The following is a 17,224-nucleotide window of genomic DNA, read 5'->3' on the forward strand; positions in this document are numbered from 1 at the left end:
TGACTTGGTTCTCCAGACGATGACCGATTTGACAGCATGGCCAATAAAAAAATACTCCCGGATCCATTGACCATCGGGTAAGCGCTTTTGGCGGTTCAGAGTACAGTAACACATCGGGACTACTGGGCTTACATCTCTGAGAGGGAATACAGCGGGTTTTTCAACGCCGTTCCCTACCACCAAATTGAGATATTCTATTAATTGGTGGTCCGTAGGGCAGGACGGTTTTATGCGCACAACAGTTGATGTTGAAGGGTCCTAAGTACGGGTCACTACTGAAAAGAATGGATTGAAATGAAACTCACCAGTCGACAGAATCGAGCGAGAAGAAAAACGTCCCAAGCATACCAATATCTGAAATTAAGGTTGGAGAGCAGGACGAAAAGACCTTCATCGACGGTGTCCCATTGGATATAAAAATCGCCACCGAATAAGCCATATTCAAGGAACCTTGTGATTGATGTAGAAAGGAACCGTCGGTTGTCTAATACCCAGAGTAAACCAGGCAGATCATCATGCTTGTGATCCCAATCAAAAGCCCACCCTGGATACTGTAAGCACAATTTTCGAAAAAAAAAATAAATTCTTTTTTCGAAGGCGTGCTTACCATCATGGCTATGGAAGTGTATCACATCGACTTCATACCAGTAGATACCCGACCGTACAATGTCCATGATCGCCCCTCGCTCGCTAATAGTGAATCGGCCGGAGCGGTTGGAATTGAGGAGAAAGTCGTGGAAGGAAGAATGATGAAATTGTAGTCGGGATAGAGCGGCGTCTTTTGGTTTAGATACCTTCATGATGGAGTGTAATCCATGCACAGCCTTGTAAAAGCCACGTTGGTCGAGTTGAAGAAAGTTGCTGAGAACTTGAGGCGTGCTAAGGACTGTCGCGCTATCAATCTTGCTTCCATGGGTCATGTAAGCCAAAATTCGCCAGGTCACCTCCCGCCCCTTAGGCGGTAAATCCTCGAGGATCTGGGAATAGAGGAGGTCGAGCGACGCTAGAGGGTTTCCGAAAACAATGTCCTGAGAACGACACATATACGTTAACAGAGAGTCAAGTTGAGATTGTGGATCGGCTTCCTCGGGATCACCAATGTAGTTGAGACATGTTGACGCCAAAACGAAGAGTCCAGAAATAGCGTCAAGGAGCTCTAGAAGCTTATCTTCTGAGGGCCAATCTACAGGAATCATATCTTTGTACGTGATTTTGATTTCGATAAGTTGATCCTTGACATATTGCTCTACATTCTCCCGACACTCTGCGTCGATTATGAGCTCCTCCCGGCGACATTCCACGTATCTAGAGAATACATTCTTGAGGTGAGCCTCGGGACGACTAAAGATAAGCCAACGAAGTGGGAGGTCCGGACTCTTCCGGATCGCGTTAGTAATCATTTCAAGAATTTCCCATTGAGCTTTCTGTCCTTCGCACTCGTCAAGGCCATCCAAAATGATAACAATTGGCTCTCGAGCACGCTCGCGTTGGAGAGTGGTGAATGGGTCCACTATTAATTGTCGGAATTGAACGGGTGGAGAATTGTGTAATAAGAGTGGGTTATTTGCGAGATGATGTTCTATGAGGGATCGGTATTCTGGGATGGTTACCGCGAGCTGGTATACGACTGTTGGCACAAGTGTTTCAAGCTTATTTCTTCCAGCGATCCGAGAGAAGAAATAAGAAGCTCCATGCCTCTTTGCCTCCACGCTGGAGTCACCAAAAGATTGGGCGACCGCAGATTTCCCGGTGCCGGCAGAACCACGGACCCAAAGCATTTTCCATTCATTGTGGTCACTGAAGAGCCATTTTCTGAGTCTATTTCTGATTCTTAATCGTGTTTCAGGATGACACCGTGGTGGTGGATGTCGAGCGCTGGAATCTTTGGTGGCTTCGAGGCATGCATACGGTTCTAATAGTTCGAAAACTGTCTGATTCATCAGCGTCAAGTTTTCTTCAACATTGAGAGATATACACACCTGCTTTCCCGTTTGAGATGACATTGTTTACATAGTTGATTCTCATGTCGTTTACATTACTCGCGTCGATAAACTGACCACCGCTAACAGTGACGTTCTGCGCATGGGAGAAAAAGGCTATGTTATCGTGTTAGAAAATTATAAATTCGAGAAAGTAATTGCACCTATACATGTCTCATCGAGATGATTCCGGGATCGCCGTTTCTCTGAGAAGCTGAACCAATTCTTTGCACGATCAAAAAGGGAGGGAAAGGGTAACGGCATAGTGATCTGGCAAGCCGGTACTGAGAGAAGAAGGAAGGGAAGGACTGGGGCTACTGGGCTCAGTCATTCCCACAAGAACTGTCGGACCATCATTAGCTAGCGCTTCACAGCTTGCTGTAGGATCTGGGAGTCTAATTCGAGCGTTGCGATGTGAACTTTGATGGTTAATTTTGTCCATGGTCGGATTCCTCCGCTGTTTTGCTAAATATCTTGGACCAAATATTCCCCGAAGGCCTAATCCATGGCAAATAAGTCGACCTTTGCCACATATTGGGTTCACCTCACTGAGGACCACTCGTTTTCCAATGTCGTATCGTAAGCGAGTCATCGCCGACCGACAAATGCTGGAATTCGAATTACGGAAAGGCGGACATCAGTATACTGACGCGACTCACTTGTATACTTCTATCTCGTCGAAAACTCGTTTCGCCCCAAGGTCAACTTGATGCATCATTTTCGGTGTATGAGAGTAGTACACACCCACGTCGTACTAGAAGGCGCCTTGATCTTTCTCATCACCTTCATTATCTGATACAGCCGCATGGACGTACGTAAATAGACGAGAAGCGGGGACAAGCAGAGTCTAAGGTGGCGTCACACAGTCGAGTGAGTTTTGCCTCTCCTACAGAGTTGTCCGCGTGCTTCAATGTTAAGTTACAGTCCTTGGAGTAAGGAGTGAGTACTGGCCAAGCATAGGTAGTAACGGCCCTGGCGTTTTTGTAGATTTTACTACGGATCACCGGATCACGATTACCGGCGGAAAACATATCAAGCCAGGGAAAAAAAGGGCACGAGGCAAATGAGGATCGCCACGGCATGATGGGTTTAACTTTTGTCGACTCTCTAGGCTCAAGGCAAGACCACGAGGCGGGAATCGAGGCAGTGGAGACAGAGCGGATCGGGAAGCGAATTTGAACGTAAGGACGGCCAAAACATACTCGGCTGTTGTCTTCTCCCGGCTCTCCTCTGCCAATGGACACCTGTTCTCTTCACGGCCAGCGCCAGTGTTGTCTGGCGAGTCCTCAATTTCTCGAGTATATCTCCACGTATTCTTCCTCTCAGCCCCCTCTGGTATCCCCAGGCTCGACGTTAAACTCCCTCTCAACCTCGGAATCGTCGACGTCCACAGTCGTTGATTCTCCTCCGGCAGAGACTACTCCTGCACAGAAGGCTGTTGGGCGGCTGACACCCCGCTCGCCTTCCAATGTATCCGTCACACCGACGTCTATCCTCATCAAAGCCCGCGAGAATCTGGGCGTGGAACGTCCAGAGGCACCAATGCCGGCTTCAACTCCAGTCAGGCAACCCACTGTCGTCTCCGAGCCTCTTCGTTCCCCACCCACCTCTCCCCCTCCAGCATTAACTTCCACCCTGAATTCATCTACAAGTCGGCCAATGACAGATTCTGCCGTAGCCCCACCAACACGCCGTCGAACATTGGATTTTGCTACTGACGAAAATTCCGCTCGTAGGGATTCTAAAGCTGTGAACGCCATACCCAAACCCACAAAACCCATATATCCCCGGGCTAAAATCACAACATTACCTGGCAAACCATCTGCTCCGGTGACGCCGAGGAACGCCACTGTTTATAGCCCAAGATCGCCAGCGAATGCTACTACCGATGATGGCTCCAAGGTTACTGTGGCGCCACAAGCCAAGGACAGTACCTCGATCACAAACACGACTAATGTTAAACCTACTCGGCATGTGAAATCTCATTCCACAACTTCCATGACTCCCACCTCCCCAAAAGCTGCACCCACTCTCAAACTCCCGAATCCAGCCAATCATGTTCACCTTTCTCGAAAAACCGATTCCATACCCATATCCTTTTTCGCTAAACTCTTTTCGTCCAAATCCGCTTACAAAAAGAGACAATCCGAAATTTCAGATATCAAAGATGTTTTTGTCATTGATCCTGATTTAGTCTTGCCAAAAGGGATGTTTAGAGCTTTGGATGATAGTTTTGTGGGGTTAGGGAGGAAAGATTCGTTTGACGATGTAGATGTTGTTGGAGAGGCCGGAGGATACCAATTGCCACATCATCGTGGTATTGCATTGAAAAGGAGTAGGTCTTTCAATGGGGTCGTTTCGGATTTCAGGACAAGTGGCAATAACGCGTTAACTGCGACTCCCAACGATATTAATACCAAGAAGAACTTGAAACTAGAAGTTGAAAATGGTGGGATTGATGTAGATGTTCATTTGGTTCCGGCTTTGGATCGCGGTTCGATGACGACGAAACGCACAACGATCGATTTGAGATTGTTACCTGATGAGAATTTCAAACCAGGGAATCATCCTCTGGTTGCTCGTGTAGTAAGTGCATTTCGTTTTCTTTCTTATACGCGCTACTGACTTTGGATGATCCAGCATGCACCGGAAAAACGGGCACCATTTCATTTGACCGCACGGACTTATGCTCTTCCGCCACCGCCACCTCCAGTAAATGAAACAATATCACAGACGCCGTCAGTGTCACTAGCTCCGGTCAACTCGACACCGCTTTCAACACAAAGACCTAAATCCGCGGTCCTCAAACAGCATCGTAGGGCCGTTACCAGTCCTAGCATCAGCTCCAATCACATCCATAACCCGGCATCACTATCAACCATTTCCCTTTCTTCACCATCTTACAATACTCCACTGTCCTCCTCACCTTCTTCGTCGATTTCATCGTTATTGGATAAATCGAATATGGAAATTCACATACCGAGATCGTACAATGGCCCTATAACGATTCATGTTGCTACTGGGAATTTGGATGAGCATATTTTGTTTTCGAGAGAGGTTAAGGAGAGGAGTGTGGTTTTGAGGGAGGGAAGGTTTGCGAGAGGGTGTTTTATTGGGAGGCAGGGGTTTGATGATGATGACGATGACGACGATGGCGGCGAAGATGGCGCAGGAGGTGATAAAGGAAGCGGGGTATGTGAGGCGTGTAGAAAAAACCAGGATCAGAACGATGAGAAACAAAAGGCTGTTGCGTCTTCGACGACAACGGCCATCCCTGGTACCTCAACTGGCCCGACGCCTGCTGACGTCTTATCCAAACCGACAACACCCTTGCATATAGTGAAACGAAAACCAGCCAAATCGCTTTCTTTGCAAAATCCAGAAAAGACATCGATCTCTTCGTCGTTGTCGCCTTCGATGCAAGAAACACCATCATCGCCACCACCACCGCCAGCAACGACATCAACAACCACAACTACAACAAAACCTATTAGTGATTCACCATCTCCTTTGCCCTCCTCTACCACTCCTCTGGATATACTCACCAATCGGCCGAGTTTTCTTGATGTTGATCCTATGAATGGTCGTGCGAGAAGGTCATCGGAATTTCATCTGACGATGGCACCATATAAATCTTCGCCTTTGAGATATTCTATGACGAGTTCGTTGTCGTCTTCTTCTTCTTCTTCTTCTTCGCCACCTCCTTTACCGTTATCTTTGGAGGAAAGGAGACGAAGGGAGAGAGAGAGAAGGGAAGCGGAAGCGGAGGGAGGGAGAGGAGGAGGGGAGAAACGAGAGTGGGTGTCGTTGTTGAATCAGGGAGAGGAGGGTAGAGGTGGTGTGGTGGGTTCTACTTCTCCAACTCCTACTTCGGTAATTGCGATGCCTGAACCTGTGGTGGATAAAGTGGGTGAGGGGGAAGGTGATGGGAAAAGACCGAAAATTGTAAGACTGGATGAGATGTCTTCTTTACCTTCATCGTCTGAAGAGGAAGAAGAGAATGAGAATGATGGTGATGGAGGAGGGAGTGGAAGTGGAAGTGGAAGTGATACTTACGAAAGTGCGGAAAGTGCGATTGGAAATGAGACTGCGGAAGAAGCGTCAACTCAAATGGTTTCACAAAATCAACAAGAAAAAGAAGAAGAACAACCAGAGGTAGCAGTCATTCAATGCACGTGCAATGAACTACGCCAACAACAAATACGAGAACGAGAGAGTAGGAGGAGGAAAAGAAGGGAATGGATTGGGGATAGGATTGATATTATGATCGGGAAAGGGACAGTCAAGATTAGATATGACGATGAAGCTGACGAATTTGGGTTGAGGGTGAGGAGATCTGGAAGGTGGTTTGGATGGTAGATGAGTGCCGCGTCTTGTTATCTTGTTTTCGTTTTTGCTCTGCTATTTGAAGTTTGATGTCGGACCTTTTTTTTTTGGTTTTTGACTTTCATATTTGGACTCGTTTGCTTTTTTGGATGATGTTCGGCTCGGATATCATCCTTTTTCTTGTATATTTTTTGTGTGTATTTTTTCTTGTACATATTTATATTTTTTTGGTAGACGTTTGGTGCGTGGTTATATAAGTATGTATGATTATGAAGTAGACGTTTGGACTAGTAGGCCGTCCCATTTGCTTATTACAATTCTACTCTGTGTTAATTTATATCACCGACTGGGAAGTCATCCGAAATTCCATAGAGAAAGCTAAATCCATCCTCCGCGCGCGTAGAACATTCTTAGCCATTGCCACAGTAGTATTTAAAGAGAGGAGATACATGTGGTCGAGGGGTAAAATTTCCAAGAAAGAGTGCGTGACCTCTATGAATTGCAGTCGGTTGAGTGTACCCCACCCCGCCTAGTGGTCCCAGAAATGGTAATATCATACTGCGTCGTATTTTCTAAATCCGGGCGAATAAACGGTGGATTCCTCCGATGCGATATCTTCTAGTAGAAAGTCGTATTCACCGGATCGATGACGACGTCTAGATATAGGGAGTTTGTGGATCAATTGAAGGATATGATGCTTGTATCGTTTGAGAAAGACAAATCGGAATGCGATGGCGAGACTGTCAAAAGTTTTGAGATTGGTATGATGCGGTTTTGAGATAGTGAAAGATAAAACGAACAGAATGCTAGCCGTTAATGAGATAAACCATATGAGTGTTTGTGATGGTGTTTTTATGATTGAGTCTTCATCTTCATGCACATTGGCCGGCGGGGTGGTTTCGTTCTCCTCTTCTTCATGGCTGTCTGGCGTCTTGTCGGAGTCGTCCTTGCTGTCGTGAGTAGTGATTTTTGGGCAACCATGTTCAGATCTCCAGCTGAAAACATGAGATCCCTTCCATTGGTACAAATGATCGAGCTGCCCTGAAGTTGACGCTTCATGTAATTTCTAGAGATATGTAATTAACTGATATCAAAATTATGGATACGTGCCGTCTCACCTCATCACAGTAAATGTGAAATACAGCTTTTTGCTTCATACCCATATATTCTGATCCTTGAACGGTGAGTTGGAGATGAGGCTCTTGTATATCTGTTCCCGTAGTTGTCTTTGCGATACGAAACTTTGGTTTGGTGTGACGGGTTGCGACAGGGATGACCTGAAGAATTCTTGGCGGCTCCGAAGGATGATTTGGTCGAGTGTTAATGGCTCGCATACATACTAGCGAATCATGGGGGCACTTGATCAAACATTGTGAGTATCTGATTCGTAACAGTAAGTGAGGCAAACGAACCTGCAAGTCCTCAGGTAAGGTACCATCCTTCTGGATACCCTTCCCCAAAGCTATTTCATAAACATAATTTGTGCGCGTCGGTAGCGTATCTTCACTGATTTCGTGTCTCAACGATGGATGCTGCGAAAACAGTGGGCACAAGTCATAGGAAAGAAGATGAGATGTGTTGGAAAATGAGTAGCTGAAGTCGAGAGAACATCCCACAGCCATGGTCGGAGGAACAATAGAGAGATGCCTTCATGCTCGAACAAGTCAGAAACCTCGGAATAGCTTTGTCAGTTGACCTCTTTCTTGGCTGAATTGATCAATCTCGTGGTGATAGATGGCGCAAATTGCTCTGGCCCGGGTTCGAACACACGTGCCTTTCGTCGGTTAGTGCAGTTTTAGAATGGACTACGCTAACTTGAAGCTCTGACAGTCGTTAGCGGAGCAAGTTCTACAGGGAGCTTGTCTGCCGTAGGCTTGCCCCTCCTGACCGTGATTGACTGATTCTTTCTGCCAGTCTTAGGGGCCCATGTGGAGAGTGGGGTACTCGGCTATTTAAGCGCCACCACGCCTACTCGTTCTCACGCATCACTTTTTCTGCAACTGTAGAAGCCTGAAAGCTAATTCTGTTCTTGCCTCCACACATCGACAAAGCATATGACCGGCGCGTCGAACGGGCCGCTTTATCGCTTTCCTATGGGACGACTCTATACTGTGGAATGAACCCATCCACGTTAGAACACATGATACTTTGAGAGCGAACAATATAATTGTTGGTGATGCTGAGTTGGTCTGCACAATCGAATGACTTCACCAAGTGCTCGCGTGCATTGGCTTGATGGATCCTCTCCAGCTTTTACCCCTTCTGGGACGGCCTTTGGTATTCCCTGGTCTCAAGGGGAAATTGATCGCACAACGCCATTGAAGATTCGATCGTCTTCTACAAGTCTCCCTTTGCAGAGTTGGCCACTCGCATAGTAAGTACCCCCCTTAAACTCTCATGTTTGCTGAATCTAAGGTGTATCTCATCCAGCTGGCCGGATGGTACTCTGAAATGGTCTGGGCATGCGCTTCCGGCGAATCTGGCCACCGACTCGTCAGAGCTAATCGTGTCACCTGGGACTCCGACTGAGCCTGAATCGCCCGTCTCGGTAACACATGATGGCGATGCTACGATAGTCTCAACAGGACCTTTCTCAGGTGATCATCTTACTTCATGTTCTTTGTTCATTAGTGGAGAATTGATTTTGATTCTGATAGTTCGGTTTAATGCGCCTGGTTCAACGAGTTTAATATCTTCGATCGTTTTGAATGGTAAAACTCTCGCTCGAAATGCATCTCTCGTCCTTCATGTCCAGAATGCCCCGGATCCTGATCTAACACTCGTTCAAACTGGTATCACACAATTTCCTGATATTCAGAGTATGAATGGTAAGATCGATACTGTTCAAGTTGAACAAGAAGGCCCCGTCCGCGCTGTAATCAAAGTGTGTCGACACTCACAAACTGCTACTATAGATTTATCTGACGAAGTAATAACAGATGACGGGTAAATACACAGCGACAACGGGTGGTGAACATGCCGATTTTCTTCCGTTCACTCTACGCTTTTATATCTCTTCTGGGGCTACAACGCTCCGAATGGTTCACTTTTTCATATACGATGGTGACCAGACCAAAGATTTCATCAAGGGCCTTGGCCTGACTTTTTCGACACCAATGTCGGACCAACTCCATGACAGACACATTCGGTTCCTGTCCTCCCCATTTCCCAATGCATCTGCATCCAAGCCAGACGCGTCTGATTCTGGAGTAGCCGGTGCGTAAGATCGTTATGGGCTCGATACAATCTTTGAGATATAATTGAGATTTAAACTTTTAAGGTGTTTGGGGTGAAGCGGCACGTGTTGTTTCCGGACTTCGTCGGGACGCCACCGCTCCGGTTCTTGATGCTCAATTCAATGGGACACCTACTCCACCTCTCAATACGTGGCCATCGACTGTGACTGCCGGGCTTGATGACTTGCCGGTATGAGGAGAGTATTCTCCTTGCTGGCTCTTGAGCTTATTACCATTGCTAGGCATGGTCAGACTATTCGCTTGACCAACTGTCTCCGTCATATTTCTCCATCAGTAAACGTACAAACGCAAGTACCAAGGCGAACTGGGTTGATCATGCTGGTCATGGAACGCGAGCAGCAGGATTGGGATATGTAGGAGGCGCTACAAATGGAGGGGTAGTTTTCGGATTACGAGGTGAGAGAGAGCGCGCACTTGTCTTCTTAGACTGACTCCGATGGCGCATGCCAGATTTCTGGCAAGGTGCCCCTAGGAGTTTACATGTTAGAAATGCGGCGGAGGATGTAGCAAATGTGACACTTTGGGCGTGGAGCCCTCAGGTACGTGTGGTTCACTATTTCCGTTGATATCCTTCCTCAGGATTGCGCAGGCTCCAGCCATGGATATGCGACATTATGATACAGTTCCTCATGGAGTGAGCTACATCTCTCCAGGAATATTTCACTTTGTAAATGTGGCTTTAGCTTGACCTCACATACGAGGACGTGGGTAATCCGGACCCCACTCCTATTGGAATCGGAAGGTCATACGAAATAACTTTGCAACTCTTCTCAGCCACACCAAGCCGATCCGATTTAGCAAAACTAGCGGATGTACATGTATGTTTCGCGCATTTTATGGTCTGAAGTTTTACTGACTTTTATAGACCCGCGTCCCTCAGCTTGTTTCCACGCCTAAGTTCTATGCGTCGAAGAAATTGTTTGGTGGTCGATGGGATTTACCTGATACAACGCGAAGTGGCGCTGCGATAATTGAGAAACAGAAAAGCGATCTTTTGGATTTCTACATCAAGGTTAGAATATACATTTCGCGTTTATGAAAAGCAATTAAAACGTCCTTTGGCAGGATATTGACCAGAGACAGTTCTACGGATTCTGGAACTATGGTGATGTCATGCATACTTACGATCAAACGAGGCATGAATGGCGATATGATATTGGCGGATTTGCTTGGGACAATGGTGAACTCGGTAAGTGTACCATTCTCTCGACTATCGCATATATTGACTCAGTCGTTCCTCAAGGAACCGATCTGTGGCTTTGGCTCTCCTTCCTCCGTACAGGCCGTGCAGACGTCTTCCGCATCGCATCGGCTTTGACACGCCATCTTTCTGAGACGGATACGCATCACACCGGTCCGTTAGCTGGACTTGGCTCAAGGCACAACGTTAGTCATTGGGGAGATGGCGCCAAAGAGGCACGAGTTTCTGGAAGCTGGTTGAGAAGACCATTTTATTTTATCACGAGTACGTTACCAGAAAATTGTTCAAGATAAGAGGCTGAGTAGAAACGTTAGCGGACGAGCTCATGGGAGATATGATGGATTTGACGCTTCAAGCCGACCAGACGATCATGGAATGGGATCCACTACGAAAGGTTTTACCACCTCCACCCCCTGAGGGGCCTGGTCGACTCAGGATTGGACCTGACTGGACTGCTTTAGCCGGTAATTGGTTTACCAAGTGGGAGAGAACTGTAAGTATTTCGTGACTGTTTACATCTCTGCGTTGACTCAAGCATGCCGAAGATGGACAACCAGTGGCTTGAGAGGATGAAGGTCGGCATGGTGAGGTTCTATAAATGCGACGATTTTTCCATCGCTTAATTTGGTCGCAGAGAGATATAGGAAGCTTCAAGTTCGGACTATTCACGGGAGATGGATCAGCTGTGGGATGGAACGCTGATACAGCACACTTGGTAGATGAAGGCGGGGAAGGCAAAAGCTCGTAAGTTCTAACTGAACAAGTCATCACCATTGTAACTTGAATCAACGAAACTCAAGGTATCACCTCATGATGCTTTTTGGAGGCGGTGAATTCCTGATGGAAGCCATGGATCTGCCCGTTATTCGCGATGATGTACCGGAGTTCGATGCTGCCTGGTTGGATTTCTGCCGTCTCTTTAATGGTACGAACGATGAGTAAGCACCGGCGAATTTTTCGGATCAGTGTATAAGAGCTAATGTTCGGATTTACAGGAAAATTGCGAGGTATGGGAAAGCATTTTCAAGTGGAGGCTTTCAGCAGGTGCTGTGCTGTTTTTATTCGCGTGCACGCTAGTTTCTCAGACATTTTTCTATAGCTCTATGCTAAGCTGCAAGCTTATGTGGGTCAACGCTTGAATCAGACTGAGCTCCAAGAACGGGCTTGGGACTTTTTGAATGGGAATACCACCGGTGTATATCCACCTGCTGTCTCGGTCGGCGGAACAGATGCGTTGAACCCAATCATGGAGGTAAGAAATCCTCGCATGAATGGTATACCTGGCTGACTGCGAGGTGTTTCCGAAATTAAGATTGTGAATTTGGCTACCAACGATGCTGCCCATCTCTCCCTTTCTCAATATGCGGTTCTTGCAATTGCGCCAGACTTAGCTCCAAATGAGGTGTGGGATTCACAAGAAGGGGACGAGGCGACCATAGTCAATTTTGATAAAAATCTTCTCAAGCTTCCTGGGGACTCGGACTTACCGAAACAGAGACAGAGGTCGAGTGGGAAATGGAAGAAGCTCCTCTGCATGTCCTGATGGAGATATCTTCGGTTGACTGTTGCTTATTTTATCGCCTCGCTCACCCAACGTCAGGTGTGTGCATTTTGTGTAGTCAGAAGCTCTGGGTGAAGTTGACGTCGAAAAGAAATATTCTTATTATACATCTTGTTTCACTGCTCAGATTTAGTGCTCACAAGCATAATTTATTTCTCAAGCGACCCATCAGATAATTTCACCGGGAAAATCAGCTCCTTGGATCGTCTGGGCTGATCTAAGTATCCATGCATGTCCTAAACATGCCTCATGCAGAAAGAAGGCTTGTCATATGTCTTCGCCGCACCAATTCATTGAACACTCCCTCTCTCCCGCGGCCGTGACAATTTTCCGAATTTCAAGAATGGTAATGTTTTCACATTGAGTTGCTTTAAGGGACGAATCAGTCTAGGAAGATGCGACGTACGACATCATGGGAGATTTTCGAGACTTTTTTTCTTTACCTCGATCAGTACGGCGCTTGTCTCTCCGAACGATTTTATCCTAAACAACGTTTAATTGACCTTAAGTCAGCTAGAGGGACTCAGATTCGGTGATGATGAGTTAGAATGCGTTGTAATACTACGATTTTGAAGCTCTGGGGTACTCAAAAAAATAAGTCGGTTGCAAGAGATTGTTTCTCGGACATTCAACAGCCGGAGCTGGGGACGAGTATCTTTTCGTTTCTTCTGAAATATCGAGGTCTCGAGCAGATCTTACAGCCTGGTTGTTTGAGAAAGTGGCTACTAAGACCGAGATTTGGCCGTACAACGGTAAACCTGATTGATAGGCAGGAAAAAAATCATCTGCCCAGTCTCGGCCTTCACGGCGGCCACTCAGCAAAGTAACATGGTTGATGTCGATGTCAGGATGAGAGTTGGGTTCCTCAGGCTACAACAACCCGGCACCTTTCAGCAAAGGGCATGATAAATTACATAATGCGAGAAGTCCCGACTTTTACCCGCATCCTATCGGGGAATCTTTGTTTGAAGCGTCCACTAGTGTCTCCCTACACTGGACCGGCGAAACCAAGCTCGAATTTTTGATTCGGTCTCAATCCACCTTGGCGTATATGTGTCGTTGGCGACCACAATGTCACTCTGACGTATCAGGAGTGCCACTGAATTCTCCCGAGCAGATCTGTACTGACCTCTCATTCCGAAGAGTCTCCAGGCCTCTTTGTATTGTCAATGTATTCTACAAGGTGGAGCAGGGCGCAACCTTTTACTGCTGCATGGAAGGCCGGTGTTTTTCCGCTCAAAGTGGGGTATAAAACCTTTCATGAAGCACCGGAATCGACATCAGCTTGCCCTGGTACATCCTCTCGCCAGAACTCAACATGTTCCCGAGATCCATTCTCCTCGCCCTCTCCCTCACTGCTGTTGCCTTGGGCCAGCAAGTCGGTACCAACATGGCCGAAAACCACCCATCGCTCACTTGGCAAAGGTGCACCAGTAGTGGTTGCCAGAACGTGAACGGCAAAGTCACCCTCGACGCTAACTGGCGTTGGACTCACCGCATCAACGACTTCACCAACTGCTACACTGGTAACGAATGGGATACTTCTATTTGTCCTGACGGCGTAACTTGTGCCGAGAACTGTGCGCTCGATGGTGCTGACTACGCAGGCACATACGGTGTCACCTCCTCCGGTACCGCTCTTACTCTGAAATTCGTCACTGAGAGCCAGCAGAAGAACATTGGTTCTCGTCTCTACCTCATGGCTGATGATTCCAACTATGAGATCTTCAACCTCTTGAACAAAGAGTTCACTTTCGACGTCGATGTCTCCAAACTTCCTTGCGGTCTTAACGGTGCCCTTTACTTTTCGGAGATGGCTGCAGATGGTGGCATGTCGTCGACCAATACGGCTGGTGCCAAGTACGGTACTGGTTATTGTGACTCGCAATGCCCTCGTGACATCAAGTTTATCGACGGAGAGGTAAGCAATGAAATATTCTCGCTATAAGTAGCTCAGCTAACAATAAATTGATTAGGCCAACAGCGAGGGTTGGGAAGGCTCCCCGAACGACGTCAACGCTGGAACCGGTAACTTTGGTGCCTGCTGCGGTGAAATGGATATCTGGGAGGCCAACTCTATCTCTTCCGCCTACACTCCCCATCCTTGTAGGGAACCCGGACTCCAGCGTTGCGAGGGTAACACTTGCTCAGTCAACGATCGCTATGCGACTGAGTGTGACCCCGACGGTTGTGATTTCAACTCCTTCCGTATGGGAGACAAGTCGTTCTACGGCCCCGGCATGACAGTCGACACCAACCAGCCCATCACTGTCGTCACTCAGTTTATCACTGATAATGGCTCCGACAACGGTAACCTCCAGGAGATCCGCCGCATCTACGTCCAGAACGGCCAGGTCATCCAGAACTCCAATGTCAACATTCCCGGAATCGACTCCGGCAACTCCATTTCCGCAGAATTCTGTGATCAGGCTAAGGAAGCCTTCGGTGATGAGCGATCATTCCAAGATAGGGGTGGATTGTCGGGTATGGGTTCTGCGTTGGACCGCGGAATGGTTCTCGTCCTTTCCATCTGGGATGACCATGCCGTTAACATGTTGTGGCTCGACTCTGACTACCCCCTTGACGCCTCCCCAAGTCAACCAGGTATCTCCCGTGGTACCTGCTCTAGGGACTCTGGTAAACCCGAGGATGTTGAGGCTAACGCTGGCGGCGTCCAAGTCGTCTACTCCAATATCAAGTTCGGTGACATCAACTCCACTTTCAACAACAACGGTGGTGGCGGTGGCAACCCCAGCCCAACTACCACTCGCCCCAACTCCCCCGCTCAAACCATGTGGGGTCAATGGTGAGTTTTGGCTTTAGACTTCTGTAATCAAATTTCGAGAGCTGACTTGTAATCTTTTCTAGTGGTGGTCAAGGCTGGACTGGCCCGACTGCTTGCCAATCTCCATCTACTTGCCACGTCATCAATGACTTCTATAGCCAATGTTTCTGAGTAGCTTGAGAATGTTTATTTAGCAATACCTCGGTAGTACCTCGACGGTAACCGGGCGTTTTTGTAAAAAAAAATGCGATTATGTGTATATGTAAAATTTCGATAGAAATAACTTTTGCATCGCTTTGCTTTAGTGCCTTTTTTGTTTTGATAAGCTTAAGTTCTCGGAGTCGAAACAACTGTCGATGGATGTGTTTATTTTTGAGATTCAAGGGCTCTTGGGGAAGAAGTTACCATTTGTAGGATTTGGCGTTGAGGTTCTTTTAAGTCCGATGAATATCCTCGTAATTTACCCTTTGATGATCCGAGATATTGACGATCGAGTTCTAGTAAGTATCACGGGTGTTCACTTGCATTCAGTACGGAGTTGATGAAAGAGCTAATAAGTTGTTATGCCACAAGACCATGCGATACTGGTAGTCCATCTTATTTTACGTTGAAGTTATGGCAAATTTCTTGATCCCTAGTACTACTAGCCGATCATTAGTACTTCGCTGAACGGCATCGGCGGTTCGTTCAGTCGTGGCTGTTGCGCCTCGTCGACTCAAAAGTATTGGGTATATAGAATGGTATGAGCTTTCGAAACTGTTCGTATAAGATGAATTGTTATTGAGAGGAGAGATATTCAGTCTGGGATCCGGCGTGAGCGAACCATTCCAGATGGTGAGCAAATACTGATGACTAGGTGTAAGCGTCATAAGTTGCACTAATATTACCGCAGAACTGATAGGAGTTGATCTAATTCGCACCGCCGGCAATATTCGTGTCCCGGTAGACCGGTCATTTAACATAGGAGTCCAATTTATTGTCAAGGCGATCCCATGCCGGCTATGCTTTTAACATCCTCTTTTGTTCAAAAGTCAAAAATCTGAAGATACATAAGCTTTTAGTGGTTTTGGATCTGATTCTAAGCGAAATGTAATACGTTGCCCCATTCAGGGTGGCTGACTCCAAGGTTTGTCTTGTGACAAATGTCTCAGTCAACGCTCGAAGGCGATATGAAACCCTTTTGTTTTGTTAAAAGTACACTCGTTGCTCATTTCCTTCATCCGACCCCTTCTTCATTCTTAAATACGCTTCGTCGTCTTCTATTTTTATTACCATGGCTAGTGAAAACATCGATGTAGGCGATAAAGGCAAGTCATTCAATTTCGATTTTCAAAAAAAATCGACGAAACGACTAAAACTCAACTCCCTGCGCTTTTTCTTTTCCTCCTTTCGTTCGACGTTGATATAGTTCAATGGAATTACGGTGGTAATCATCCTCAAGGCACGGCAGCAGAAATCAAAGACCAGCCTGGGGAGAAAGTGCAGATTGTTTCACAGAAGGGGAATACGGTCACTCGAAATGCGGATGAAGAAAATCCTGCAGTACGTGTTGAGAGGAGAGGAGAAGGGAATGGTAATGATGTAGTGAAAAGGATGAGCGAGTTGACGAAAGTTGGGGAAGGGGATGGACATAGTGGTGAAGGAGAGCAAACCAAAGAACCTGTCGTAGGCGAGAAGCGCGGTCTTACCGGAGAGAATGAGGGCACTGAAGCGGGGAAGGCGGACACAACAACCACTCAAGAGAAGACCAAGAAACCGCGAGCCAAGAAAGCGAAAACTGATCCTGAAGGCGAAGAACACGCAGAAGGAGCTGAAACAACTAGAACCAGTAAACGAGGACGAGGGCGTGGCCGAGGAAAAGCCACGACTAGTACAGGTGGACGTAAACCCTCGACAAGGTCAAAGAAAGGCTCTACCGACGAGGCTGCCAAGGAGACTGCTGTAGAAGAGCCAGCTACTGTGGACATTACGACTGAGGCAGATGCACCTGGAGAACCTGAACCAGTGCCGGATGTTGCTGTAGAAGAAACTCCTGCAGGCCATACTCGTTCGCAGACTTGAAGCACACCTGTGAATTTCATTCATACATTTTATTACGTAATTTATCATTTTTGA

At 47.0% G+C, this 17,224-nt stretch overlaps 7 protein-coding genes across 7 annotated transcripts; 5 read left to right on the top strand and 2 right to left on the bottom strand.

The window, feature by feature from the left end:
• Nucleotides 1-743: 743 nt before the first annotated feature.
• AGABI2DRAFT_225746 (hypothetical protein) lies at nucleotides 744-2,277 on the bottom strand (the record flags this gene model as incomplete). Its single annotated transcript, XM_006463757.1, has 3 exons — nucleotides 2,150-2,277; nucleotides 1,980-2,096; nucleotides 744-1,931 (listed from the first exon to the last, which is right to left on the bottom strand). Coding segments are annotated over exons 2-3 (1,212 nt in total), but the record flags the coding sequence as incomplete, so codon positions are not given.
• A 2,499-nt stretch (nucleotides 2,278-4,776) lies between these two features.
• AGABI2DRAFT_194518 (hypothetical protein) lies at nucleotides 4,777-6,140 on the top strand (the record flags this gene model as incomplete). The annotated part of the gene is made up of 1 exon (XM_006463758.1): nucleotides 4,777-6,140. A coding segment is annotated over exon 1 (1,197 nt), but the record flags the coding sequence as incomplete, so codon positions are not given.
• A 718-nt stretch (nucleotides 6,141-6,858) lies between these two features.
• AGABI2DRAFT_120623 (hypothetical protein) lies at nucleotides 6,859-7,927 on the bottom strand (the record flags this gene model as incomplete). The annotated part of the gene is made up of 3 exons (XM_006463759.1): nucleotides 6,859-7,371; nucleotides 7,424-7,663; nucleotides 7,718-7,927. 3 exons carry the CDS (start codon nucleotides 7,925-7,927, stop codon nucleotides 6,859-6,861), a joined length of 963 nt encoding a protein of 320 aa, XP_006463822.1.
• A 579-nt stretch (nucleotides 7,928-8,506) lies between these two features.
• On the top strand, nucleotides 8,507-11,271 carry AGABI2DRAFT_74449 (hypothetical protein; the record flags this gene model as incomplete). The annotated part of the gene is made up of 13 exons (XM_006463760.1): nucleotides 8,507-8,679; nucleotides 8,736-8,902; nucleotides 8,963-9,189; nucleotides 9,245-9,521; nucleotides 9,586-9,731; nucleotides 9,784-9,958; nucleotides 10,013-10,101; nucleotides 10,152-10,196; nucleotides 10,246-10,380; nucleotides 10,428-10,574; nucleotides 10,628-10,751; nucleotides 10,806-11,027; nucleotides 11,069-11,271. The coding sequence occupies 13 exons, from the start codon at nucleotides 8,507-8,509 to the stop codon at nucleotides 11,269-11,271; spliced, it is 2,130 nt and encodes a 709-aa protein (XP_006463823.1).
• Nucleotides 11,272-11,935: 664 nt separating this feature from the next.
• Nucleotides 11,936-12,434, top strand: AGABI2DRAFT_187292 (hypothetical protein). The gene is made up of 3 exons (XM_006463761.1): nucleotides 11,936-12,015; nucleotides 12,076-12,363; nucleotides 12,416-12,434. Exons 1-2 carry the CDS (start codon nucleotides 12,010-12,012, stop codon nucleotides 12,304-12,306), a joined length of 237 nt encoding a protein of 78 aa, XP_006463824.1. The 5' UTR covers nucleotides 11,936-12,009; the 3' UTR covers nucleotides 12,307-12,363; nucleotides 12,416-12,434.
• Nucleotides 12,435-13,450: 1,016 nt separating this feature from the next.
• AGABI2DRAFT_194521 (exoglucanase) lies at nucleotides 13,451-15,420 on the top strand. The gene is made up of 3 exons (XM_006463762.1): nucleotides 13,451-14,245; nucleotides 14,301-15,130; nucleotides 15,193-15,420. The coding sequence occupies exons 1-3, from the start codon at nucleotides 13,643-13,645 to the stop codon at nucleotides 15,278-15,280; spliced, it is 1,521 nt and encodes a 506-aa protein (XP_006463825.1). The 5' UTR covers nucleotides 13,451-13,642; the 3' UTR covers nucleotides 15,281-15,420.
• Nucleotides 15,421-16,382: 962 nt separating this feature from the next.
• AGABI2DRAFT_120625 (hypothetical protein) lies at nucleotides 16,383-17,170 on the top strand (the record flags this gene model as incomplete). Its single annotated transcript, XM_006463763.1, has 2 exons — nucleotides 16,383-16,500; nucleotides 16,551-17,170. 2 exons carry the CDS (start codon nucleotides 16,383-16,385, stop codon nucleotides 17,168-17,170), a joined length of 738 nt encoding a protein of 245 aa, XP_006463826.1.
• Between the last annotated feature and the right edge of the window lie 54 nt (nucleotides 17,171-17,224).

This window comes from Agaricus bisporus (genome assembly GCF_000300575.1).
Source record: "Agaricus bisporus var. bisporus H97 unplaced genomic scaffold AGABI2scaffold_9, whole genome shotgun sequence".
Lineage (NCBI taxonomy): Eukaryota > Fungi > Basidiomycota > Agaricomycetes > Agaricales > Agaricaceae > Agaricus > Agaricus bisporus.

What these genes read in the sequence shown, in the direction of transcription:
- AGABI2DRAFT_194521 (XM_006463762.1), top strand. Translation starts at nt 13,643, where the DNA reads ATGTTCCCGAGATCCATTCTCCTCGCCCTCTCCCTCACTGCTGTTGCC. An exon ending in TCAAGTTTATCGACGGAGAG is followed by an intron (nt 14,246 to 14,300) that starts GTAAGCAATGAA and finishes TAAATTGATTAG; the next exon opens with GCCAACAGCGAGGGTTGGGA. An exon ending in CAAACCATGTGGGGTCAATG is followed by an intron (nt 15,131 to 15,192) that starts GTGAGTTTTGGC and finishes AATCTTTTCTAG; the next exon opens with TGGTGGTCAAGGCTGGACTG.